Below are 26,864 nucleotides of genomic sequence, written 5' to 3' on the forward strand. Positions count from 1 at the left end.
CCTGTGTCTGTTTTGATGTTGTCAGAACATGAGAATCTGACTCAAAATAGTTTATCCAAGAATGGTTGGTGCCCCATGTATGAATACAATATAATTTCCCCTACGTATATCATAACGTTCTTTCCTTTTTTTACTGGGGTCTTAGGTTGCATGTGTCATAGAAAATAATTCCAACATATGTATATATTGTATACAGATAGGTGACAAAGGAAAAAACAACATAAAGTATCTCAGTAAATTTAGTGTTGGGCCTCCAGAGCCACCAGGACAGCTTTAATGTGCATTGGATTCTACTCGTCTCTGGAACTGTAATGGAGGGATGGAACACCATTCTTCAAAAACATAAATCCTCATTTGGTGTTTAGATGATGGTGTTGAAGAGCGCTGTCTAACACGTCAGTCCAAAACCTCCCATAGGCGTTCAACTGGGTTGAAATCTGGTGATTGCGAAGGCCATAGCATATTATTCACATCATTTACACACTCATCAAACCATGTAGTGACCCCTCGTGCCCTGTTGATGGGGGCATTGTCATTTTGGAAGAGACCATTCCCATCAGAATAGAAATATTTTATCATAGGATAAAGGCGATTAATCAGAATGGCAGGCATGGCAGGATAATGCCCCCCACAGCATAACCGAGCCAATGGACCCCCTCACTGTCGGGGTCAAGCATTCAGGCCTGTGCCGTTCTTTTGGTGTACACCACACATTTTTATGATTTTATGAACAGTTTGACCATAATGATCAGCGATATGTATGGAGGAAAAAGGGTGAGGCTTGTGAGAATCTTGTGGAAGGCTACCCCAAGCATTTGATTCAAGTTAAGTAATTAAAAGGGAGTGTTACCAAATAGTAACAAAGTGTATGCCAACTTTTGACCCACTGGAATTCTGATATAGTGAATTAAAGCTGAAATAAATCTGTCTCTAATCGATTGTTTTAAAATTACTTCCGATGTGAACAAAGTAGATGCCCTGACTTGCCAAAAGAAAAGTATGGTAACATGAAATGTGCAAAGTTGTGAAAATTGATTTTGAATATTTTTAGCCTGGGTGTATGTAGACCTTTGGCCTCAACTTTATTATAATAATGGATGAGTTGTTTTTGTATTATAATGATGAAGAACACTCAAAGTAATGGAGCGTAATTTACACATTTGATTTTGTTGATGAAGAAGAAAGCTATGACTGCAGCTTTCATGGCGTGAGTATTATCCCCGACAGTATCTATTTTAGAAAACATTTCCTTCCAGGCGGTCTGAATTCAAATTTTTTCTCCTTTTTGTACGCCTTGTATGTTATGATTTTAACAGTCTGTGGTATTTGTTTATGTTGACAACAGAACGCCTCGAGGCAAATGGTAGCTTTTATAATATGAGGTGCAACGTGTGTCAAAAGATGGGTGGTGTTCAGGGGGGGTGACTGCCCTTGCCCTTTTTGATCTGAGTGCCCTCCTTTTTTTAAAACCTTTATTTATCCATGGTAGATCCGTGCCCTAAATCGACACTTCTATGTTTTATTAGGAACTTAGGGGCTAAGCGTATTTTCTCAACCATAGGGGAACCGGAGGGGCGTTTCTAGGGCAAAAAGTAAGCATGCAAGTACCTCATTAGGATGCCCCTTCCGATGATAAAAAGTTATGGTCTCTTGTGCAACTAAACAATCTGTGACCCACCGTGATCTGTGACCGCAGAGGCCGCTGTTGCACATTTCTGCATGTGTGCTGTCGAGAACAGGCATGAAGAAGAGCGTGTACGTAGACGGCGTAAGCTACTCCTAAACATTGGATTGCCATCGCTCCCTGTCCACTGCCTGTAATCGCTGGTTGTTATTGCTTCCTATGGAGAAAGAGGCAACGTTGGTGCCAGCGGGTCATACTGACCACCCCATGCATGGTATCTGTCAGTAGAAAGTAAATAATTAAGTTAAAAAAATGTTTTAGAAACAACTGTTTTATTTTTATTATTACTACATTTTATGAAATTAACTATAAACTGTTTCTAAAAATGTGTTTATTTGTGCCTGCATGCACAGTGTGACATTTTCATTACCTAATCTTAAAACTCCTGTAAAATAGGCCTACATTAACTTGTTTTTTCACTGTTAAACAAGACTAGCACATATACTATTTAAATAACAGTTTTACAGATTTTATTTTAAGGAAACAAAATAAACATTAATTGATGAACCAGCACATTGGGTACCCGTGTGCAGTCGTCAGAATGTGTGACCCCACTGTACCTTCACAATAAATGAGTCAAACACCAAACAAAATGTTTTCAGGTGATGTGTCATCCTCTCACATTCATTTGCACAAAGGTATTCATGTCTGGGATCAGCAGAGAGCCAGCAACACAGAGGTCACCATTTCTGACGGCTGTCATCAGAATAAGTGACAGAAAACACACAAAACTAAACTGTTAAAAAACATAAATGTATTTTAATATTTTTACTTTAAAGATATATTCACAAAACTCTCGACAGCACACATGCAGAAAATGTGCAACAGCGGCCTCTGCGGTCACAGATTTCGGTGGGTCACAGATTTCGGTGTTACACCCCTATGGTACAAATAGCATGTTTCATTTTTTCCCTAAGGTCACACCAGATCAGAATTTGATCTGATCAACACTCGTGTGGGTGTGGCATTTGGGCAAAAAAGGTCACAAGACACTTGTGGCAAAAAACTAAGTGTGTGTTTTCTACCATAGGGGCACCCTAATAGCTTTGCTGATGTGTTGACTTGCAGTGTACCACGTTGGTCTGTGCATCAGCCAGGCTAGCACCCTGGACTGACTCTTGCTTAAAGTGTTTTTATGTTTGTGGGTATGTTCCGTTCCCACTGAAACAGATTTATTGTCACTCTGTCCACAATCACTCCAGCCACCCCACCAACCACCCCCTCCTCCCCACTTGACCATGTAGGCCTGTTATTACTGCTGGAAGTGTAATACTGTCACTCTTAGGAACAAAGTAGAAAAAAATTACGGAAGAAGATATATTTGTAATATGCACATAAACCACCCGCATTTTGCTTGTGTGAGATTGTGTCCCTTCAAAAATTTTGCGTGCACCTGGAGGCATTGCCGTCGCTGTACCAGCTGCTTTGGAATTACTTTAATTTCCCGTTCGATGACATGAACCTCTGAATGCCGTAGCAATACCTACCACTGTAATGTCGACAGGTCGTAATTCATTTATCTAAGATAAAGTAGATTAAATAGCCTTTATCACAAAACGGAACTGTTTGGGGCCATATATAGCTAAAACACGGTAAAAATGAAATAATACTAGAAACCCCGAAAAGTGAAATGTCTGTTTAATTACTCATGTGCGTCTTTTTCTGGACAGAGCGAGTCGATTTCTTTGATATGCATATGTCTCTTCTGTGTGCGAACATTTTGTATATTTCTTAGTCTCCCACAGGAAGTAATCTTGCACAAGATACCATGCGACCAAGAATAAACGGGAACTATGGGGGTGATCTGTCTGGAGCAACGCTTTCCTGGAAGAGGAGGGTCTATGGCTAGGGTCCCGGGCAATGAACAGTTCAGTGGTCTATGGTTGCGTTCACGTTGGATATTTACTGCGTAGTTCCTGGGCTGATTTTAACAGTAAGAAGCTTGCTCATTAAAAATTTCTGGGCTCATTTGAACGGTAAGAAGCTTACTCCTTAAACATCGTTTTCAATTTGAGGCTTGGTTTATGTAGGCTACACTATTGCGTATATTTTTGAGAAGGTGTTTCTGCATTATAACGGTGATGAACACTTAAAGTAATGGGGCGTAATTTTAAGGTTGGCTTTTGTTAACGAAGACGAAATCCATGACTGCCACTTGGTATGCGCATTATCCCTGACAGTGTTTCATAACATTTTGTCCCCAGCGGCAGTCTTGCTTCCGAACAATTCATTTTTCGTTGGCCTAACTGTTAAGATCTTGCCGTGTTATTTATGTAGATGTATAACGTTTTGTGTTATTCGTTTATTTGGACACCACAACACCTAGGGAAATTGTAGATGTTATAAGGAGAGGTGCAAGATGTGTCAAAAGACGGTTTTAAATAATTTTGTCTTGTAAAAATATCCTTGGTTTAGCCAGCTATGTGAAAGTGGCATAACCACCAGAGCGTAATAAACATTTACAATTAATGTTAATCCAGCCAGCGACTGCCAAAGAAATTCGCTCTGAAATACATTATATTTCTTTGACATAATAGCTAACAACACCTTGAAGTAGCATGTAAACATGTAAAACTGCCTATCTTCTTACTCGCAAAATACGTAAACGAATGGCACGAATAAATCACCCTTAAATGACGGCCATATTAAACTATGAATTGTTCATAATACATTTCTACTTTCGACTCCCTTTCACCGGAGTCAGTGGTAGGCTTTCCCTGCTGGTAAGCGCGGGTAAAATGTAATTCATCTAATAGTTCTTAAATACATCTCCTATGTTGTTAACAGGTGTAAAACTCCAGTCCTGGAGGGCCGCAGTGTCTGCTAGTTTTTGGGGTGTTCTCGGCACAAGTCTGGTTGGCTACACACCGTGGTTCTCAAGGCCTTAATTGGCGGTCTGGTTGAAAGGAAAACTCAAAAACCCGCAGACATTGCTGCTCCCTTGCGATTCAGTTTGACACCCCTGTGTTAAAGGAACACTATGCAGGATTTTTACCTTGAAAATGTTATGATTGAATGAATCATTGCATTTATATTGCGCTTTTTCAGACACTCAAAGTGCTTTACAATGATGAGGGGGAACTCAACCACCCACCTGCGTGACGCACGGCAGCCATTGTGCGCCAGCACACATTAGCCAAGGTTGAGAGGGAGATAACAATTTTTAACCAATTATATCTGAGAATTATTAGATGGCAAGTTGAGAATTTAGGCAATTTACTCTTTACAAGTATCATGGGATCTTTAATGACCACGGTGAGTCAGGACATCAGTTTTTCGTCTCATCAAAAAGACAGCATCTCCTACAGCATAGTGTCCCCATCACTTCACTGGCGCATTGTGGTTTATTCAAGCAGAGGGAAGATTGCCCCCTGCTGGCCCACCAACACCACTTCCTGCAGCACTGCTATGGTTATAGATTAAGCCTCTTCTGGTAGCCACTCCAGTTTCAAAGTAAAAAAAAAAAAGTTTCATCAGATTTCTTGGATAATTATTGTTAGTCTATAAAATCAACTCTACAGTGAAGTCAGAGCAAAGTTTTGGTTTCGAGCAAGAATACATGTTGGCTATACTAAATGAGTTAACATTGAGTACTCAAAAAAGCGCTATATAAATCTGAGGTATTATTTTTATTATTATTATTATTATTATAAATATTCAATTCTGCCCTTGATAATTTATCGTCAGACTAAGAGTAGATAGATTAGAAGATTAGAGTAGAAGATTAGATTTGTCTCAGTACATTTTTGAAATGGTATAACCTCATTTACAATGATGTGTAGAGAAATGGACAGACCACAATTTTTAATTACCAAATGTAAATATTACTTGCGAAATCAAACTTGGTGATGATCATGTAATGTAAAACTATACCTCCACTTCCTTTATCCACCTCTTCCCACAGAGGGCACTACTTGTAAAATGGCCAGCTCAGCAGCTAGTGGATTTGTGGTCGTCACCCAGGTGTACCCTCAGCAAAGTGGTCCTACTGCACCAGCTTTCTGCACTACCTCACATGTTTCCTCTGCGTTGGGAAAGTTTCTGAAAGGAGATCCAAAGGCACTGGGGGTAAGATCATTGTCCTACTCTTGCATTTAGCCATTCTCTCCCTCTGGAGAGGGACCTGCAAGCAGCAGCAATACCCAGACTGTCTGTGGAAAAGCTCTATAAGAAAGACACTGACATTAGGACACACTGCTTTAAAATTCAATGTCTTGCAATTATCTAAACGCAGACACAAGCTGGTAACATTTTTGTTGTCTTTTGTCTTTTACAGACAGTGCAAATTATGATTGGAGTGCTGAACATATTATTTGGCATCACAATGGCCGTCTATGCTGACAGCATTGGTGTTTACTCTGGGATTGTTTTCTGGGGAGCGCTTATTGTAAGTTCTTTCATTACCAATCGTCCTGCTTAAAATTTTTTTTGCTGAACTGTATTGGGTTATTAGGTATAAACAATGTGGACAAAACACTGATCCTCTATTAGATGATTGTGCTTCAGTCCCAGGTGTTCATTAGTCAGGTGACAATTCGATCTCAGCTTGATTTAAGTGCGATTTTACACTTCATGCCTGGAATTGTGACTGGAATAAAATGCATTCTAAAACATGCAAATAATGTAGTATTTTGCTGTTAGTAGTGTCTTTCTCTGCAGAATATTTCTTTTTCATATATGCTTACTAAAGCAGTGGGTGAATTTGAGGACTGAGGACACAAAGTTCCCAACTCAAGTGAGTTCATTTCCCTTTTTTTGATTTCCCCTCAGTACATTTCCTCAGGAGCTCTGAGTGTTGCTGCGAACAACAAACTGAACAAATGCCTGGTGAGTTCTGATCACTGACTGGATGTGACCATTCAGATATTTACTGACAGATTTCATTAGCCCTGATTTATCATTTTCAGAGCCGCCTGACTGTAAATATTTATTTTGGGAAGTGGTCATGGAACATGCTGTGATGTTATCTACACAAGATGTCCTCAAACACATCAATCCTAAGAGCACAGTCACACCAACTTCACTGGCAAACAATTCTAAACTTCCAGTTGTGACATCTTATGGGTGTGGGTGTATGTTGTTTCAGACGAGAAACTTTCATATTTGATGTTGACATTACATTTCATGTGTATTTATATGAACAGGAATTTGAGCCCTGATTGTTTAGTCTTCTTGCTGTGCAAGGTGAACCAGAATCTCAAGAAAAACATATTTTCAATGTACAAAAATGCCAGGTTACTCAGGCATACAAAGCACTGTCTATAAGTCATTAATTAAAACATGCAAAATCTAGGCCTGCCATTAAAAGTACTGATATCAAAATGAGGCCAAGTTACAACAAACAATACTGCCTATCTTATCTTGCACAAATTAAACAAACCCTAATCCAAAGCAATACTACCCAATGTTTCCTAGTTATTTGATGTAACTTGGCCCTGTGTTTTCATCTTACATCTTTCATGGTCATTCAAATTTGGCCAATTACATCAGTTTCTCATGATGACAGCTTTTCAACTGTAGGCAGTTTCCCTAATGTTTTCCAGCAGAAGTTCTCTGAAGTACACATTCTGTATTTATTTGGATGGCAGGTATGCCATCCTGCCAAGTTACGCCTTGGCGGGGGCATGCCCCATACCTATACAGCACCGAGAGTTTGGCACTCTTCAGGGTTCCCCACAGAAATAACCACAACAGCCACAGACACTCAGCCCTTAAAAACCTTAAATTCTGTACATTCTGACCCCATTTCAACAGACAGATTTCATAAACAACTTCACATGTCCACACAATAAAGCCCCAAACTAAAAGGATTTTGTGTTCTCTCCTTCTTCTTCTTCTTCTCATTCTTATTTTTCCTGCTGCCTATCCCACTAACAACATGTCTCCCCATTGGACATTTTACCGACACCAACCAAATCTTCACCTACTCAACCCAATCAAAAACTTGCATACAAACGCAAAATACCCATACCTTTTTACTCTGAAACATTTCCAGTTTAAACAGCTAGTCTGCCTGTGGCCTAGTGGGCAAGGTTACAATCTTGGGAACATGGGGTCCTAGGTTCAAGCCCAGCTAGGAACACGTTTCTTTAACCTGCTTTTACCCTCACTAATAATTGTCTAACTACTTCTCAGTTATTGCTTTTGCACCATATCTACCCGCCGTTCACTGAACGTATACACTGCATTATGACGTACCGTCTGCACGTTCAGTTATTAACCGGCTACAATATTGCAAAGCCATATGGATTCAACGGGAGCTCTTCTGTGCTTACTGGCCTGTGTTCTTCTTTAAAATCACGGACAGGTTTGCTAATGATATTTCACGCATTGCATAGCTATGTCATGGTGCTGCATTAACAAAGTCACAGACTGGTAAACCTCCGGTTCAAGGATTGAATCCCGCCTCGCCCTCAGGCAGATAATTTCTTCACTTGGCTACCATACAAAACCTTCTTATCAGCAAATGCCACGTTTCTACATTCATGTTACCTCGCCCTGTTCTCTATCTAGCCACATACAAACAATTACTACATATGTACGTTCTACAACTCCCCATTGAAACATTACATTTAAAATCATGACTCACTCATAATTATAACTACTACTGAACATGAGAAAAGCACATCAGTGCAATAGACTTCACACATTACTTAACCCTCCGCTTTAACAACTAATACTTTATACAGACTGTTATATATACCGTTCGATAAGGAAACTAAGCTCGCTCATGGTCACTTCATTTACTTCGCACTATAGTCTGTGATCATGTCAACCTTCACCTACATGCCCATTCTGCTAAAAACATATTGTTTCAACTATGCAATTTCATAATTTCTCCTAATCCTAATTTCTCTCACACTGCTGTTATTTTCTCATATGCAAAGCCTGCTGGGACATATGCGTCTGCTCCTATTCTCCACTATCAAGTTTTCCGTTCTAGCTTAGCAAAACAGCGAAGAGGATTCCTACCTGCAGATAAGCCCATCAAAATGCCTTATAAACCTTACAAACACTAAAAGCGCATCTCCACGAAATAACAGACAACGGAGCAGGACAGAAGGATACACAAGTTGCGACCTAAGGAGCTCTAATTCTATGGGCTTGCTGATTCTTTTGTCAATCAAGGCTTGTTGGATGGCCGTCAAATCCATGAGTACATACACTGGCCATATTTCACCTGCGTTTCCGATGCGTTTACACTTACGCCATCGCACCCTTTGTCACAGCCACTGTTTTACATATATTGCACACCGAAACTCCTAAACGGTACACGCTCATCAGACTGTACAAATTCACACAAGGATAGCCATAATCCACAACTGTTTCTTACAGGGTCACTTCGCATTTCTCACTCTCAAAATAAAACGCTTTGCAAAAAGAAATGATATCTCATAAAAAACACGTTTTCAACGTACCAAAATGGCAAGTTACTCACACATACAAGACATACACCGTCTATAACTCGGTGTGAAAATATTCATTCAGACTGCCAAAACCCATGTCTGCCATTAAAAGTATTGATATCAAAATGACACCAAGTTACAGTACTACAAACAATATAGGCTATCTTGCCTCACCGAAATGAAATACGATGTATTCCAAAGCAATGCTACCCAATATTTCCTCAATTCTTTCAAGTCACTTTTGGCAGTCTGAATGAATGAGTTATAGACGGTGTATGTCTTGTATGTGTGAGTAACTTGGCATTTTTGTACGTTGAAAACGTGTTTCTTATGAGATATATGTATACACACATTACATGGTCAAGAGTATGTGGACGCCGACATCCAACATTTAATTCAAAATTATGGGAATTAATATGCAGTTGGTGTCCACCCTTTGCTGTTATAACAACCTCCACTCTTCTTTTTATTTTGAACATGTAACAAATAATAAATAAGAAAACAAACACACAAAAAAAAGAATGACCAATAAAATGAACAGTAAACATGTAAAGCCAATTCTCCATAAACAAAATAAATAAATATTACATGTCCGAAAAGTAGTAGGTAGAAGTATACACTTTTAAGATCCTACCCCTTTTCTATAACTTAAATGGTGAACTTCTTGTTTATCATATATACGCATAAATAATTACCTTCAAGTTCATCATATACAACTTAAATAATTACCTTAATGTTTATCAAATGTACACATTCATAATCATCGTGCAGGTGCCCATCCAGCATGTCCCAACAATCTCATAGAAAAAAAAAAAAACAACAACATCATCAATAACGAGCATCTCAGTCCTGAGAGAAACAAGGCCCCTTCCTCATTCCTCCTCCCTGTACCTCTCAAAAATATTTTTTGTACATCTTCTTGAACTGGTTTATATTTATACTTTGCTTGAGTTCAATGTCTAAACCATTCCGCAAATTCACCCCACAAATCGAAATACACATACTCTTCAGAGTAGTACGAACACAATGTTTTTTTAGATTAAACTTTCCTCTTAAGTTATAACCCCCCATCTTTGTACTAGATGTTGAAGCATTGCTGCATCTATTGCAGATTTGCTTCCATTCAGCCAGAAGAGCATTAGTGAGGTCGGGCACTTAGGCCTGGCTCACAGGGGGTTGAGGTCAGGGCTCTGTGCAGGCCAGTCAAGTTCTTCCACATCATTCTCAACAACCATTTTTACATATGGACATCGCAGTGTGCTTGGAGGCATTTTCATGCGGAAACAGGGCCTTCCCCAAACTGGTGGGGAAGCACAGAATCATCTAGAATGTGATTTTATGCTGTAGCATTAAGATTTGCCTTCATTGGAACTAAGGGGCCTAGCCCAAACCATGACAAACAGCCCCAGACCAAGGGGTGTCCAGATATTTTGGTTATATAGTGTGTAAATCAATCATTATATATACTATATACTTAATGAGCATTATATTAAATCCCGACTTTTTTTTGCAGGTGAGAGGAGCACTTGGGATGAACATCATCAGCACCATCACTGCTGGCATTGCAATAATCCTTTTCTCTCTGGACTTTGTTATTATGATGAGATATTACTGCTCTGACAATGAGGAGTCATATTCCTACTACAATTGTCGAAGGCTTCAACGTACGCTTGAGGTAAAATAGTCACTTTTTTTAAACATGATCCAAGTATGCGTATCTAAATAGTCTGGACTTCCAACAAGCTAATGTAATATATGATTATGACTCAGACTAGGAGGGAATCTTTCTGACTTGTAGCTAAACTCACTGGTGACCACATGGGCTCTGTAAGTAAATGGACTGCATTTATATAGCGCTTTTATCCAAAGCGCTTTACAATTGATGCCTCTCATTCACACACACACACTCACACACCAACGGTGAAAGGCTGCCATGCAAGGTACCAATCAGCTCATTGGAAGCAATTAGGGGTTAGGTGTCTTGCTCAGGGACACTTCGACATGCCCAGGGGGGGGGGGTCGAATCGGCAACCCTCCGACTGCCAGACAAACACTCTTACCTCCTGAGCTATGTCGTCCCCAGTGAAACAAATAAAGATGTAGGTCCTGACAGTCTTACTGAAAATACTTTAACACATCTTAAGTGTTTATTATGCAAAAGTCCAAGTCTGCAGAATGTAGCTAAATGTAGGAATGAATGATTGTCTGCCACTGATCTGTTCTCCATTTCTCTTTTCACAGACCAGGTCACAGGGGATGACAGGAGTGCTGCTGGTTTTCTCCATCCTGGAGTTCATCATCTCCATCTGTGTTTCAGCATTCGCCTGCAGAGCAGTGTGTGACTGCTCCACAGAGGTGAGATCTACATTACAATCTGGGCTGCCTTGTTCAGCAGAGTGCTGCATTGGTCTGTTGAATGATGGGTCCAGAGAACCATTACAACTGCAAGAATGAAAATACAGTTAGTGGCTAAAAACATGGATAAATGGGAATCACAACATATACTGAAAGCATGTGTCTCCGTATTATTTCCGCATGTGTGCCTTGAGTTAATAAAACAGTTAACATCCCAGCAGTTTCAGGATCATGTACAAAAATGCTGGGCAGGCCAGTAGACAGGACCTCAGTGATTATGAAAGAGTGGTGATTGTTGGGGTATGTTCGCTGAAAGCTCTGCTTGCTGGTGTTTCATGAGTAACCGTGTCTAAAGTGATGTCACATCGAACTCTGAGAAAGATATTATCAATAAAGGGCAACAGTGGTTGGGAGCACATACTCCTGGATTGTGATGTCCATGCATCAACTACCTGTAGCTTAATTCTGAAGTGTATGACATTGCTATTGTGAGCTTTATCTAGATAGAGAGAGCATCACACTTATTTTGCAGCTGCTTAAGTACTCTATATATGATGAAAATTTGTTGATGTAAGTTTTTCATGTTTTTTTTATTATTATAGCAAGTGGTATATATGGCACCCACAAGCAATCAAGTTGCATCAGAAAATCTTCTCAGCACAGCACCAAATACTTATCAGGTAATAACTCTGTTATCTCACTACCTGTATACCACAGATAATGGATCTCACACTTATGCTTGGGTGATTGGCCTTTTCAGTTTTTATCTTGTTTTATCCTTGGTTTAAGACTATTCTACTGCTCTTCCTCTGGATGTTTTCCCCAAGCATTTCACATAATATCTAGATGTGCTGATGTGAATATAATGGTGATGCTTGAAAAATACAGAGATGGTGTTTCAGTATAAAATTATTCTAAAGTTACAGCAAAGTTAAAGGTTGGCAGCAAGATGGTTGATTTCATTTTCTGGTCTCTTGTTGGATGGAAACCTAAGTTAACAGTCATACTACATAAAAAAACATACGCAGACTCAAGACTAAATACAAAATACAGACTGAATGTACAATGTACTGTATCAGACAGGTATGTCCTCTCCACTGTTGAACTCAAACTGCTGTCGTGCAGAAACACTTCCTGCTGGCATTAGTGTAAAGTGATTTTTCTTTATTAACCTTTATCGTTCCTTCTCTTTTTCCTTTCTAAAGACGACAATTTCACCCATTTTGGGCCAAACTGTGATGGGCAGCATGCAAACAGAGAAGCCTCCTCAATATGATGAAGTCCTTCCTTGAAAGAGATCAGTGGGCATGTTTGTATAGATGTTTGTCTCTCTTTCAATCCTACAAGACCTTCAAGACAATAAATAATCTTCCTATTTTCCATATAAATAGCAGACATAGATTAGCTACTTTGTCTTTATCACCTTTCATAACATTCCATTATACATTTTTTTTTTTATCAGCGGCATCATGTATTTTACAAAAAATCTTGTTATGTATATTACCAATTATATAAAGCAGGGCCTCCTTACAGTTAGGATGGCTAATATGTATTTTTGTATTTTCGACACAACATCTGTTCCTATACTGAAAAGCTGCTTGGAGGAAACAGCTGTTTGGGTTACAGGTCAGATATTTTAGAGCCACATGAGCCAGCGCTGGGTGTGTCATTAGCCAACCACCTGTGTCTGTATTGTTCTAACTCTTGAATGGCCGTGTTTTTACTATGTACTACTGCTACGCTGTTGGCCAGCGGCGACGTATCCAGCATAACAGCATTGATTTCTGTACCAGCAGCAACCTAATCTCATAAAGATTATGAAATCACAAATTGCAAAACGATTTTCTTGAAATAGGACACAACTGAATAAATTTCAGTGTTTGTATTTCTAAATTATAACTGTTTTGTTATATAGGCTGAGGGGAAATGCATCGTGGCATATTACAGGAACACAAGACTAATTGAACACCTATGGGAGATTTTGGACCGATGTGTTAGACAGCACTCTCCACCACTATCATCAAAACACTAAATGAGGGAATTTCTATTGAAAGAATGGTTTTCTGTCCCTCCAGTGGAGTTCCAGAGACTTCGCTATGCTAAACGTAGAATCTATGCTAAGGCGCATTAAAGCTGCTCTGGCGGCTCATGGTGGCCCAACACCTTACTTAGACACTTTATTGTGGTTTTTCCTTTAATTTGTCACCCGTCTGTTTAAAATTATATATGTGCATTATATGACATCCTGGCCTTTTCTGCAGGTAAAAGGAGCACTTGGAATGAATATCATCAGCAGCATAACTGCTGGCCTTGCGATAATCCTGTTCTCAATTCATATGCCTCCTACTCTTGCCAAAGGCTTTGGCATATTCTTGAGGTAAAACAGTCACATTGTTAATTTTTTACGTGATCTAAGTAGGTGTATCTGAATAGTCTGGACATCCAACAACTTAATGTGTTATATGACTATGACTCAGCTGATGTCATTAGGAGAGAACCCTTCTAATTGAACTCATTCTTGATCACATGGGCTGCATAAATGAAATAAAGATTTAGCTACTGACAATCATACTGAAAATATTTTAACAAGTCTTAAGTGTTTATTATGCAAAAGTCCAAGTCTGCAGAATGTAAATGTAGGAGTGAGTGATTGACTGCTACTGATCTGTTCTGTTTCCCTGTTGTTGGTTTTCTCCAACCTTGAGTTCATCATCTCCATCTGCTCAAATAAAGAATATCAACGTCTTAAGTGGCTACATCTCATATTTGATAGTTAACCTGCTGACTGAAACTCACATGGGGTTGTTCATATTTTGCCTTGCCATTTGCCTATTATTTAATAGGCAAGGATTATGTAAGCTTTGTATTTTAATTTGGAATCAAGATACTATTGCTTAGTGGTGGTTGTGGGGTTGACAGTGCTTCATGAATTGAGTAGTGAATGTGTGTGTGTGTTTGTGTGTGTGTGTGTGTGTGTGTGTGTGTGTGTGTGTGTGTGTGGTGTGTGGTGTGTGATGTGTGGTGTGTGGTGTGTGGTGTGTGTGTGTGAGTGAAATTACTCTCTAATTAGGCTATTCACTCGCATTGTTTTCTGGACAGAGCGACCTGATTTGTCTAAGAGGGGCACAGTCTTGAACAGCACGTACACTTTGCGTTCTCCGATAAGATACCATGTGACTGACGATAGACAGGAAATCATGGTGGTCTGAAACTAAGTTTTGCTGGAAGAGGAGGGTCTATGGCTGCGTCCACAACGTTTACTGTGTGGTTTCTGTGCTCATTCTAGCAGTGAGAAGCTTACACCTTAAACCTTTCTAGGCTCGATTGTGAAAGGTAAGAAGCTTACTCCTTAGACATTGTTTTCAGTTTGACGTTTGGTTTGTGGACACTATTGTGTGTATTATTTTGAGAAGTTGATTTTGTATTATAATGACGAAGAAGACTCAAATGAGCATAATTAAAAGGTAAAATGTGAATAAATGTGGGGGAGTGATACTGTATTTCTTTTCTAGTATTTAGTGGCAGTCCGGTCAATATCCTGATGAGGAGTTGTTTGAGCCGTTTCCAGCTCAAATGTGCAAGTTATTGTGTGTTCCCTCGTTTTGATGTATCAGTAAGTGTCAATGCACACAGTTTTTCATTTCGGATTGTTTTCTGATTAATCCATGCAAACTGCTCAGTTTAGGACTTGGAGTGGTGCAAATGACTGGAGTGGGGAAATACTCTCAATAAAAGGAATAGCATTTATACTTTTTAGGTAATGCTTAGTACCCAAATGCTTATGTATGCTGACTGAACTTTTCATATGTTTTGTAATGATCTGGGGGAGTCAATGAGGTCTCTCAGTCATTAAAATTGTCAATGAATAGATTGGTTTATGTGTCACAAGCAAATCTGGCCCATCAAACGAAAGTTAAAATGGAACTAGCAATCAAAGTGGGGTAGAAAGCACTCCTACCACGAAAAAGCTGTGTGAATTGAATTCATTCATACGTATGTTTGCAATCAGCATTGGCATCAATTCAATGGAAACTCCTTCAAAGCTATATGTACAAATCAGGCTTTTATTTGGTTATGTGTCCACCCATAAAAATGAAAGTTACTTATGCTTGAAACGAATGCTTGTGATATATGCAATATGTTGTCACTGCTCACTCAATGTCAAATGTTGCCAGTATTGGCTAGAACTTTGCCATTATCATTTCTCAGTTAGGAGTCTTCCGGTACTCCGGGGGGGCGAGTAATCTCCTGACCCAGTTCTAAGCTGGAAAGTATTCTGCTGTTTTTTTGTTTCTTTTCCTCTGCCTTTTACTAAAGCCCAGTGAATTGGGTGTTTTCTTTTTGTTTGTTTTTTCATTTGTTTCTAGATTTTATGGGTATATTTTTCATCTTGCTGATAATAGTTTTCTTAACTGTACATAACTCCAGCTAATAATGCTAAGTAGAATAAGGTCCTATCATTTCAGTGGATTTACAAACTTAAGTTATCAATGAAAGATACTGAAATGTGACTAGTATGTTATATACTTTTTATTTTCATCAATGAACTTCAAAATGAATTGTTTCTCCAAAGCAAGCCACTCCACAAAACAGTTAGACATTATTGTAAAATACTGTATTAAATATCAATGTGTGCAGGGGGGAGCCAACCAGTCACTATTGATCTGTATTCACTGAATGGGAACAATCGAAATCAGTCATATATTGAAGTTATTTAAATTTTTAAGCAAAATAAATAAAGCAGTTTTTATTTGATTTAATTTCATCTTTAATCCAAACTATTTGCACATCCCAACATTTCCATTGGTAAGGTATTGCCGTGGCGTGACGCCATGGCAAAATCCTTGCCGCCACACCATAATAAAAAATAATAATTAAAATGAAATAAAAAATTATATATATACTGTATATGGCCTATATATTAAATCCATAAATTTAAAATGTTAAACTTTCTAAATATTTCTGCCTAAATGCGCTTTCAAAACCATACTGTCGCGTCCACATATTTATTTTCAAAAAGAGCCTAGGCCGCGCGCTCCGTGCTTGCTCCTTTCTGAGGTGGTTGGATGACTTGCAGTGCGCGAAGGTCACACTGTCAAAAGTGTCACTTTTTTTTCTTCAGCGACCGAAAGACTACGAAAAGGCGGGTAGTGACGCTTCAAACATTACAAAAATACCATAGTGTTAACCAGTGTTTGGACCAAAACACCTGCCGGTGCCTACTCTTCAAAATACATATCAGTGTTTCCTGTGGAATTGATCTCTTGGTGTGCTGGTGGGTGTCTGAAGGGGGGGGGGGGGGGGGGGGGGGGGAGGGGAGGGTGTAGCAAAGGCGGAAAAGTTTAAGACTATGAAAACATAACCTCTTGAGACTTCTTAAAGATTTTTTTTAAAATATCTAAATCTATCTTTTAGCTCTGACAAGCTCTTGATTCAAGGAATGGTTCCACCATTTATTTATGTATGTATTTTTTTGGTTGTGTGAATTTTCTCAGTTTTGTCTGAACTATGTACTCTTCCTTTGGTTGTTATTTGTGAGCTGTAGTCTCTAAGTGTGCTAGCGTACATATATGCAGTGGCTGCTTTATTACGTACACCTATCTGGCACCAGGTAGGACCCCCTTCTCCCTCCAGAACAGCTTGACTTCTTTGTGGCATGAATTCAACAGGAAATATTCCTTAGAGATTTTGGTACATGCTGACTCGATAGCATCATGTAGTGATGGCAAAGCGAAGCTGTCTAGAGCATTGAACCGTTCCTCTGAACTGTATGGAAAAAGGATTCATTACTCAAAGCTTTTATACACAGCGCAGGATAGTGGCATCTGGTAGTCGAAAGGACAAAGAGCAACTATTTAACAGCTTTTTTAAACTATGGTTTTCAACAATGAGCGTAACTAGTAGTGCCAATAATGTTGTTTGGGCGTATTTCTTCATATAAAAAATATCAATGTCTTATGTGGCTACAGTCTTGAACAGCACGTTCACTTTGCGTTCTCCCACAAGATACCATGTGACTGACAATAGACAGGAAATCATGGTGGTCTGAAACTAAGTTTTGCTATTTTTGTATTTTCGACACAACATCTGTTCCTATACTGAAAAGCTGCTTGGAGGAAACAGCTGTTTGGGTTACAGGTCAGATATTTTAGAGCCACATGAGCCAGCGCTGGGTGTGTCATTAGCCAACCACCTGTGTCTGTAAGTAGGAGTGAGTGATTGACTGCTACTGATCTGTTCTGTTTCCCTGTTGTTGGTTTTCTCCAACCTGGAGTTTATCATCTCCATCTGCTCAAATAAAGAATATCAACGTCTTAAGTGGCTACATCTCATATTTGATAGTTAACCTGCTGACTGAAACTCACATGGGGTTGTTCATATTTTGCCTTGCCATTTGCCTATTATTTAATAGGCAAGGATTATGTAGGCTTTGTATTTTAATTTGGAATCAAGATACTATTGCTTAGTGGTGGTTGTGGGGTTGACAGTGCTTCATGAATTGAGTAGTGAATGTGTGTGTGTGTGTGTGTGTGTGTGTGAGTGAAATTACTCTCTAATTAGGCTATTCACTCGCATTGTTTTCTGGACAGAGCGACCTGATTTGTCTAAGAGGGGCACAGTCTTGAACAGCACGTACACTTTGCGTTCTCCGATAAGATACCATGTGACTGACGATAGATAGGAAATCATGGTGGTCTGAAACTAAGTTTTGCTGGAAGAGGAGGGTCTATGGCTGCGTCCACAATGTTTACTGTGTGGTTTCTGTGCTCATTTTAGCAGTGAGGAGCTTACACCTTAAACATTTCTAGGCTCGTTTGTGAAAGGTAAGAAACTTACTCCTTAGACATTGTTTTCAGTTTGACGTTTGGTTTGTGGATACTATTGTGTGTATTATTTTGAGAAGTTGATTTTGTATTATAATGACGAAGAAGACTCAAATGAGCATAATTAAAAGGTAAAATGTGAATAAATGTGGGGGAGTGTTACTGTATTTCTTCTCTAGTATTTAGTGGCGGTCCTATCAACATCCCGATGAGGAGTTGTTTGAGCCGTTTCCAGCTCAAATGTGCAAGTTATTGTGTGTTCCCTCGTTTTGATGTATCAGTAAGTGTCAATGCACACAGTTTTTCATTGGTGGTGCAAATGACTGGAGTGGGGAAATACTCTCAATAAAAGGAATAGCATTTATATTTTTAGGTAATGCTTAGTACCCAAATGCTTATGTATGCTGACTGAACTTTTCATATGTTTTGTAATGATCTGGGGGAGTCAATGAGGTCTCTCAGTCATTACAATTGTCAATGAATAGATTGGTTTATGTGTCACAAGCAAATCTGGCCCATCATATGAAAGTTAAAATGGAACTAGCAATCAAAGTGGGGTAGAAAGCACTCCTACCACGAAAAAGCTGTGTGAATTGAATTCATTTATACGTATGTTTGCAATCAGCATTGGCATCAATTCAATGGAAACTCTTTAAAAGCTATATGTACAAATCAGGCTTTTATTTGGTTATGTGTCCACCCATAAAAATGAAAGTTATATTTGCTAATGTGTGCACCTATAAAAGAAAGTTACTTACCTTTAAAAAGAATTGCCATGGCAAATGTGATATGTTGTCACTGCCTGACATATATACTCGATGTTAAATGTAGCCACTATGGCTAGAACTTTTCCATTATCATTTCTCAGTTAGGAGTGTTCCGTTATGGTAGGGGGGGGGGGGGGGGGGGGGGGGGGGGGGGTGAACTCTTTACCCAGTTCTTGGCTGGAAAGTATTCTGCTGTTTTTTTTTCTTTCGTTCTTTCCCTCTGCCTTGTATTAAAGCCCAGTGAATTGGAAGTTTTCTTTTTGCATTTATTTCTGGATTTTATGGCTACATTTTTTGTCTTGCTGATGTTATTTTTCTTTATTAGTTGAAGTTATGCGGAGCATTATTAGTTGAAGTTATGCGGAGCTGAGTGGAATAAGGTCCTATCATTTCACTGAATTTACAAAGTTAAGTTCCTAATGAAAGATATTGAAATTTCACCAGTATGTTACATACTTTTTATTTTCATCAATGAACTTCATAATAAATTGTTTCTCCTAAACATGCCACTCCACAAAACAGTTAGACATTGTACATATTGTAAAATACTGTATTTAATATCCATGTGTGCAGAGGGGGATCCAACCAGTCACTATTGATCTGTATTTACTGAATGTGAACAATGAAAATCAGTCAAATATTGAAGTGAATTGAATTTTCATTGAAAAATCATTGGAAATCATTGTGGTCTGAAACTGAGTTTTGCTGGAAGAGGAGGGTCTGTGGCTGCGTCCAAACTGTTCACTGTGAGGTTTCTGTGGTAATTTTAACAGCAAGAAGCTTACACCTAAGAAATTGTTTTCAATTTGACGTTTGGTTTGTGGACACTATTTTGTGTATTATTTTGAGAATTTGTTTTTTTTTGTATTATAATGATGAAGAAGACTCAACTGGGCGTAATTAAAAGGTTTGATTTTGTTGATGAGGATGAAAGGTATGACTGCAGCTTCCACGGCGTGCATATTATCTCTGACAATAACTACTTAAGAAAACATTTTCTTCCTAGCGTAGCTGACATTAGCTATGTAAAAGTGGCATAACCAGAGCATAATATACATTTATAATTACTATTTAATTAATAAATGGGGTGCAGGGGAGGCACCTGCCCTTTTTGGTCTGAATGGTCCATTTTAGGTTTTGCTTTTAATATCCGATGGACAATGGGGTTTTAAATGTAAACTGGGATTTTCTGAGTCAATAAATGATGCTGGTGTAACAAACGTACTTTCATGCCAGTACAGCTAGTCTACAATTGTAGCTACTTGATTTTAGAAATAGAAAGTACACACATGGTAATAGAAAACATAGGCTAGTTAATCTAGTAGCTCTGCCCAACACTAGCCAACATATAGAACTGTAGTACACATGCACGCACAGACGCGCACACACACACACACACACACACACACAAAATGTTGGCAAGTGGTTGTACGCAGTATTATGAAGTAGACTGAAGAAATAAATAGTTGTATTTGCTTAATAAGATTGTCGACATGTTGCACGTGATGAAGTAGCCTATATGTGATGTGTGTGCAAGTTAATTAGTTAGTCCTTCCGTTCTAAATAACATTGTGTGCAGCCACTGTCCAACGTTTTTGTCTTATTTTTGTGGTTACACTACTATGGGGCTATTATTGTAGCAGAATTATTTGCAAATGTTTACATAAATCTTTAAATGCATACACAGATCTGTAAATGTGTACACAGATCTGTAAATAAATCTGTAAATGCGTACACAGATCTGTAAATATGTACATAAATCTGTAAATGCGTATACAGATCTGTCAATGCGTGCACAGATCTGTAAATGCGTACATAAATCTGTAAATGCGTATACAGATCTGTAAATGCGTACACAGATCTGTAAATGTGTACACATTCTGTAAGTGCATACATAAATCTGTAAATGCGTACACAGATCTGTAAATGCGTACATAAATCTGTAAATGCGTATACAGATCTGTAAATGCGTACACAGATTTGTAAATGTGTACACATTCTGTAAATGCATACATAAATCTGTAAATGCGTACACAGATCTGTAAATGCGTACACAGATCTGTTAATGTCTATATCATCAGTTACAACTCAAGCTGGCCTCTCAATTGGCTGTCTTTTTACACGTGATTTTTGCTACATTTCTGCCGTTGCAGAGATCTGCAAATGCGTCTGGCGATTTTCAAATGTGTGTGGAGATTTATAGGTTAACTACGACTCCCATGGTGCACTTCGACATGAAACATCCAATCGCCGAGTTTAAAATTCTGTAACATGAGCCGGTAACTGCGGGCAAGAAAGTTTACGGTGTTGCGAAAACTGAAACAGAGTGGTCAACTGAACGCGAGGTTGAACCTAGTCTGTCAGTCAGACAAAAGTATCACAGGCAGACACACTACTCGGTGAGATGACATCAAAGGGCACTTCTATATATATGTCATTTTGCATATGCATCCAATGTTTTTATTAGCTGATGTACCTTAAATGTCCAATGGGGAGACATATTATTTGTGGTCTATGGGCATTGATAATGTAATCAGGCAGAAAACGAAGAAGAAAAGAAGAATATAGTCATGGGTATAATCATGTAATGTAAAACTGTACCTCCACTTTATCCACCTTTTCCCACAGAGGGCACTGCTTGTAAAATGGCCAGATCCTCTGCTTTGGGAAACTTTCTGAAAGGAGATACAAAGGCACTGGGGGTAAGATAATTGCTCAACTCTTGCATTTTACCATTCTCTCCCTCTGGAGAGGGACCTGCAAGCAAAGTCATTGCTGCAGCAATCCCAGACTGTCAGTGGAAAGGCTCTGTAAGAAAGACATTGACATTAGGACACACTGCTGTAAAATTCAGTGCCTTGCAATTATCCAAGCATAGACACAAACTGGTAACATTTTGTTGTTTTTTTGTTTTTACAGACAGTGCAAATAATGATTGGAGTGCTGCATGTGTTATTTGGCATCGTAATGGCCACCTCTGGTGAAAGCAATGGTGTTTACCTTGTGCTTTTTTTCTGTGGAGGACTTATTGTAAGTTCATTCATTCATTCATTCATTCATTCGTTCAATCCTGCTGCTTAAAAAATCTTTGCTGAACTGAACTGGGTTATTAGGTATAAACGATGTGGACAAAACACTGATCCTCTATTAGATGATTGTGCTTCAGTCCCAGGTGTGTCATTGATCAGATGAAAATTCGATTTCGGCATGATTTAGGTGAAATATTTCACCTTATGTCTGGATTGAATGCCAATTTAATCCAGGGTTTAGAAACTGTGACTGGATTAAAATGCATACTAAAACATGAAAAGAATATAGTATTTTGCTGTTAGTAGTGTCTTTCTTTACTGAAACTTTCTTTTTCAAATATGCTTACTGGAGTATTGGGTGAATTTGAGGACTGAAAATTCAAAGTTCCAAACTCAAATGAGTTAATTTACCTTTTTTTAATCCCCCCTCAGTACATTTCCTCGGGAGCTTTGAGTGTTGCTGCTAACAACAATCTCAACAAATGCCTGGTGAGTTCTGATCACTGACTGGATGTGACCATTCAGATATTTACTGGTAGATTTCAGTAGCCCTGATTTATCATTTCCAGAGCAGCTGCCTGTAAATATACTGCCAGGCCAAAAAACAATCGCACGCTCTAATATTTCGTTGGACCGCCTTTAGCTTTGATTACGGTGCACATTCATCATGGCATTGTTTCGACAACCTTATGCAACATCACAACACTTATTTCCGTCCAGAATTGCATTATCGTGTATAGACGACGGGAGAGTCGAACCAATCCGTAAAGTCTTCTCCAGCACATCCCAAAGACTTTCAATGGTTAAGGTCAGGACTCTGTGGTGGCAAATTCATTTGTGAAAATGATTCCAGAATCACTCTTTCACAATTTGAGCCCGATGAATCTCGGCATTGTCGTCCTGGAATGTGCCCGTGCCGTCAGGGAAGAAAAAAATCCATTGATGGGATAACTTGGTCATATGTGCTGTAGTTTTTCCAACAACCTTCAGTATACATTTATTGCACGTTGCTTTGGTTAAAAGCGTCTGCCATATATAAATATTTTGTAAATGTAATGTTTTGCAAACCTGGTGTGATCAATTGTGGTTTAAAAATGGCGGTTTCTGTTCTCTAAAAAAAGTAAGAAAATTCCACAAAGTAGAAAGAGATGGGGTGAAACAGTTCGTCTTGTTTTAAAAAAATAAAGTTAACATTTCATTTCTCGCACGGGCCGCAGCATTGAAAACCCTGACAAAGATGCTTGACTCTGGTTCAAGTTGGTCTGACATGGTGGTCGCTGCGTTTGTAGAACGCGGAATGCGTACACGAGCCAGTTTTTGATATCTACAACAGCATTTTGGCTAGTCAAAATGATAATAGAAGATATCTATAAATGTATTCTGACTAGACAGAATGATAATTGAAGATATCTCCAAAATAATATCGTTTCAAGATATCCATAACTTCTTTGTAGATATCTTAAAAGGACTTTTGACTAATAATTGACTAGTAGTTAGTCCTACCGTTCTTCATAACATTGGCTGCAGCAACTGTCCCCTGTGACATACCTGCTGTGAAGTAACTAGTAACGTTGCCTGATTTTAGTGCTCATGAATTTCACAGCAGTCTGCACAACTAATACAGTCGGTCTGTCATGTTGTTAGCAAGGTAGCTAACGTTAAACTCAGTTAAAATGCCGAAAGCAGACCTGTCTAAAGTGTGGATGTATTTTATGTGTATTTCAGAAATATAAATGTGTTTCCTGCAGAGATGATGTGTTATTTTGAGTGACCTAGCAAGGTAGTATAATGAGTGAAAGGTTTTTCATGAGTCCGTGGGGAGATGCAAACCTTTCCTTTCACACATGCAAAAGTGCCACTCAGTGTGCCACCACTGATAGAGATGTGGGAATGGCAAAATTTAGCAGTTTTAAATGAGTGCACTTCTATATATGTCATTTTGTGTGTGCATCCGATGTTTTTATTGACTGATGTACCTTAAATGTCCAATGGGGAGACATATTATTTGTGGTCTTGGACATTGATGATGTAATCAGGCAGGAAGAAGAAAAATAAGAAGGAAAAAAACACTAAATCCCCTAAATTTGGAGCGTTATTGTGTGGACGTGTGAATTTTTTTGTGAGTTCTGTCTGTTGAAATGGGGTCAGAAGGTAGAAATGAATGTTTTAAGGGCTGAGAGTCTGTGGTAACTGCGGTTATTTCTGTAGGAAACCTTGGTGCTGTATAGGTATGGGGCATGCCACCCCACCAAGACATAACTTCGTGGGATGGGATATCTGCCATACCAAGCATGCTGCCTCGCCAAGGCAAAACTTGGCAGGATGGCATACCTACCATCCCAATATAAAGCTCCATCTGTTGGAGTATGTAAATCATTATATTGTAATAAACCCTACTAGAAGGGACCAGAAATAATGGTAGGCTGCCACCACGTTTTTTACCGGTAAGGTCCAGATATATAGGAAGTTGAGAACACACCTCACGGAATATGGAAAAATATAATAGGCTTTATTTATTGCTGGTCAAGGGCAAATCGGGGTGAAAACCCCACCGGGCAGCCCGGATAGGCTGTGGTACGGAGCAGTCACTACGCACAGCCAAGTGCACTGTTGAACTTGTAAGAATGATAATCATAGGCACACGTAGCAAAGTGAGAATATTAAGTGAGAATGCACACTACAATCTTGTTATAGTAGGCTACCACCCCACTGTCGGAAATAATCGGTAGGCTAGCCTAGTACTCTCTTCCCAACCACCGACCGCCCCATGCAGTTTCCCTCCTGCACTGCCATTTATTAAAGGCACAAACACAAGTAAAAACCCGGGACAAAAAGACACAATTAAACAGATTAAAACTTCCCTGCCACTGTTGACAAGAACCCTCCTCGGGGTCTGAGCTTGAGTGCCGGCCAACACTGGAAGAGGCGTCACCAGTTTGGTCCACAGCACTCCAGATTTTTCACACCACACAAGCAGTGTGGCCAGAATAATTGGCGAGGGCTGTATGTCGAAAGTCTGCTGCACACAGGTCGTAAACACTAGAATATGACCCCCACAACCCCATGCGCCTGGCTCTGACTTCTATTTAAAGACTTGCCAGAGTCCACGCAGGTGAGAGTCATTAGCTCCTAATTGAGTGAAGCCGCCCGCTTGGCAGCACAGCCGCAGTCCAGGCATTACTTCACTATAATATTTTCTTCGAAAGAGAAATAACATATTATCTCTGAAAGATAACTTTAGGTGACCAAATATACAATTATTATTTTTAGCGCTGAACTGTTGGGGAAGCACAGAATCATCTAGAAAGTGATTGTATGCTGTGGCATTAAGATTTGCCTTCACTGGAACTGAGGGGCCAAGCCCAAACCATGTAATACAGCCCCAGACCAAGGGGTGTCTGGATATTTCAGTTATATTGTGTGTATATCAATCATTATATATACTATACATAAGCATTATATTAAATCCTGGCCTTTTCTGCAGGTGAGCGGAACGCTTGGGATGAACATCATCAGCACCATCACTGCTGGCATTGCAGTAATCTGTATATCGAAGAGCAATCCATTTCAATTGGGCGTTCACCACCCATTTTCCAATATTTACATTATACATCAGGTAAAACAGTCACATTTTTTATTTTTAACATGATGTTAGCATGATCTGGATAGTCTGGACATCCAACAAGCTAATATATTACATGACTATGACTCAGCTGATGTCATTAGGAGGGAATCTTTCTGACAACAAAACTCACTGGTGACCACACGGGCTCTGTAAGTGAAACAAATAAAGATGTAGGTCCTGACAATCTTACTGAAAATATATTAACAAGTCTGAAGTGTTTATTATGCAAGTCTGCAGAATGTAAATGTAGGAAAGAATGATTGTCTGCCACTGATCTGTTCTCCATTTCTCTTTTCACAGGGGGTGATTGGAGTGCTGCTGGTTTTCTCCATCCTGGAGTTCATCATCTCCATCTGTGTGTCAGCATTTGCCTGCAGAGCAGTGTGTGACTGCCCACAGAGGTGAGATCTACATTACAATCTGGGCTGCCTTTTTCTGCAGAGTGCTGCATCGGTCTGTTGAATGATGGGTCCAGAAAACCATTACAGCTGCAAGAATGAAAATACAGTTAGTGGCTAAAAACATGGATAAATGGGAATCACAACATATATTGAAAGTAGGTGTCTCCATATTATTTCCACATGTGTGCCTTGAGTTAATAAAACAGTTAACATCCCAGCAGTTTCAGGATCATGTACAAAAATGCTGGGCAGGCCAGTAGACAGGACCTCAGTGATTATGAAAGAGTGGTGATTTTTGGGGTATGTTTGCCGACAGCTCTGCTTGCTGGTGTTAAAGGTTGGCAGCAAGATGGTTGATTTGATTTTCTGGTCCCTTGTTGGATGGAAACCTAAGTTAACAGTCATGCTACATAAAAAAATATACAGACTCAAGACTAAATACTAAATACAGACTGAATGTACAATGTACTGTAACAGTCAGGTATGTCCTCTCCACTGCTGAACTCAAACTGCTGCCATGCAGAAACACTTCCTGCTGGCATTAGTGTAAAGTGATTTTTCTTTATTAACCTTTTTTTTTTCCTTCGCTTTTTCCTTTCTAAAGATGACAATTTCACCCATTTTGGACCAAACTGTGATGGGCAGCAAGCAAACATATGCAAACATGCCTATATATGAAGAAATCCTTCCTTGAAAGAGATCAGTGGGCATGTTTGTATAGATGTTTGTCTCTCTTTCAATCCTACAAGACCTTCAAGACAAAAATAATATTC

The 26,864-nt window shown here is 39.2% G+C and overlaps 2 protein-coding genes across 9 annotated transcripts in view; both read left to right on the forward strand.

Moving 5' to 3' along the window:
• Positions 1-3,433: 3,433 nt before the first annotated feature.
• The window catches only part of LOC118215408 (membrane-spanning 4-domains subfamily A member 4A-like), a 50,680-nt gene continuing 27,249 nt past the window's right edge, over positions 3,434-26,864 (forward strand). The window contains exons 1-9 of one of the 7 annotated variants that reach the window (XM_035396194.1): positions 3,440-3,660; positions 5,589-5,752; positions 5,961-6,071; positions 6,455-6,511; positions 10,604-10,765; positions 11,332-11,445; positions 12,048-12,125; positions 12,651-12,742; positions 26,791-26,852. In XM_035396194.1, coding sequence (XP_035252085.1) covers positions 3,564-3,660; positions 5,589-5,752; positions 5,961-6,071; positions 6,455-6,511; positions 10,604-10,765; positions 11,332-11,445; positions 12,048-12,125; positions 12,651-12,737 — 870 coding nt within the window. In that variant the 5' untranslated portion in view covers positions 3,440-3,563 and the 3' untranslated portion in view covers positions 12,738-12,742; positions 26,791-26,852. Of the gene's footprint in view, positions 3,661-5,588; positions 5,753-5,960; positions 6,072-6,454; positions 6,512-10,603; positions 10,766-11,331; positions 11,446-12,047; positions 12,126-12,650; positions 14,192-26,790; positions 26,853-26,864 lie in introns of those variants that run through there. The other 6 variants (XM_035396177.1, XM_035396211.1, XM_035396227.1 and 3 more) reach the window with 6 other exon arrangements.
• On the forward strand, positions 14,445-26,848 carry LOC118215481 (membrane-spanning 4-domains subfamily A member 4A-like). Of its 2 annotated transcripts, none has more exons than XM_035396342.1 (7): positions 14,445-14,778; positions 21,665-21,738; positions 21,956-22,066; positions 22,498-22,554; positions 25,550-25,681; positions 25,991-26,091; positions 26,696-26,848. In XM_035396342.1, exons 2-7 carry the CDS (start codon positions 21,682-21,684, stop codon positions 26,697-26,699), a joined length of 462 nt encoding a protein of 153 aa, XP_035252233.1. In that variant the 5' UTR covers positions 14,445-14,778; positions 21,665-21,681; the 3' UTR covers positions 26,700-26,848. The 2 variants fall into 2 exon arrangements, with proteins under 2 accessions (XP_035252233.1, XP_035252241.1); XM_035396350.1 differs by lacking the exon at positions 14,445-14,778 and adding an exon at positions 18,182-18,269 and having other exon boundaries at positions 21,663-21,738.

The sequence above is a fragment of the Anguilla anguilla genome, chromosome 1, assembly GCF_013347855.1.
Source record: "Anguilla anguilla isolate fAngAng1 chromosome 1, fAngAng1.pri, whole genome shotgun sequence".
NCBI classification, from domain to species: domain Eukaryota; kingdom Metazoa; phylum Chordata; class Actinopteri; order Anguilliformes; family Anguillidae; genus Anguilla; species Anguilla anguilla.

Coding starts and splice junctions, on each gene's coding strand:
- LOC118215481 (XM_035396342.1), top strand. CDS start 21,682: ATGGCCAGATCCTCTGCTTTGGGAAACTTTCTGAAAGGAGATACAAAG. Junction 21,739..21,955: donor GAGATACAAAGGCACTGGGG/GTAAGATAATTG, acceptor TTGTTTTTACAG/ACAGTGCAAATAATGATTGG. Junction 25,682..25,990: donor ATATTTACATTATACATCAG/GTAAAACAGTCA, acceptor CTCTTTTCACAG/GGGGTGATTGGAGTGCTGCT.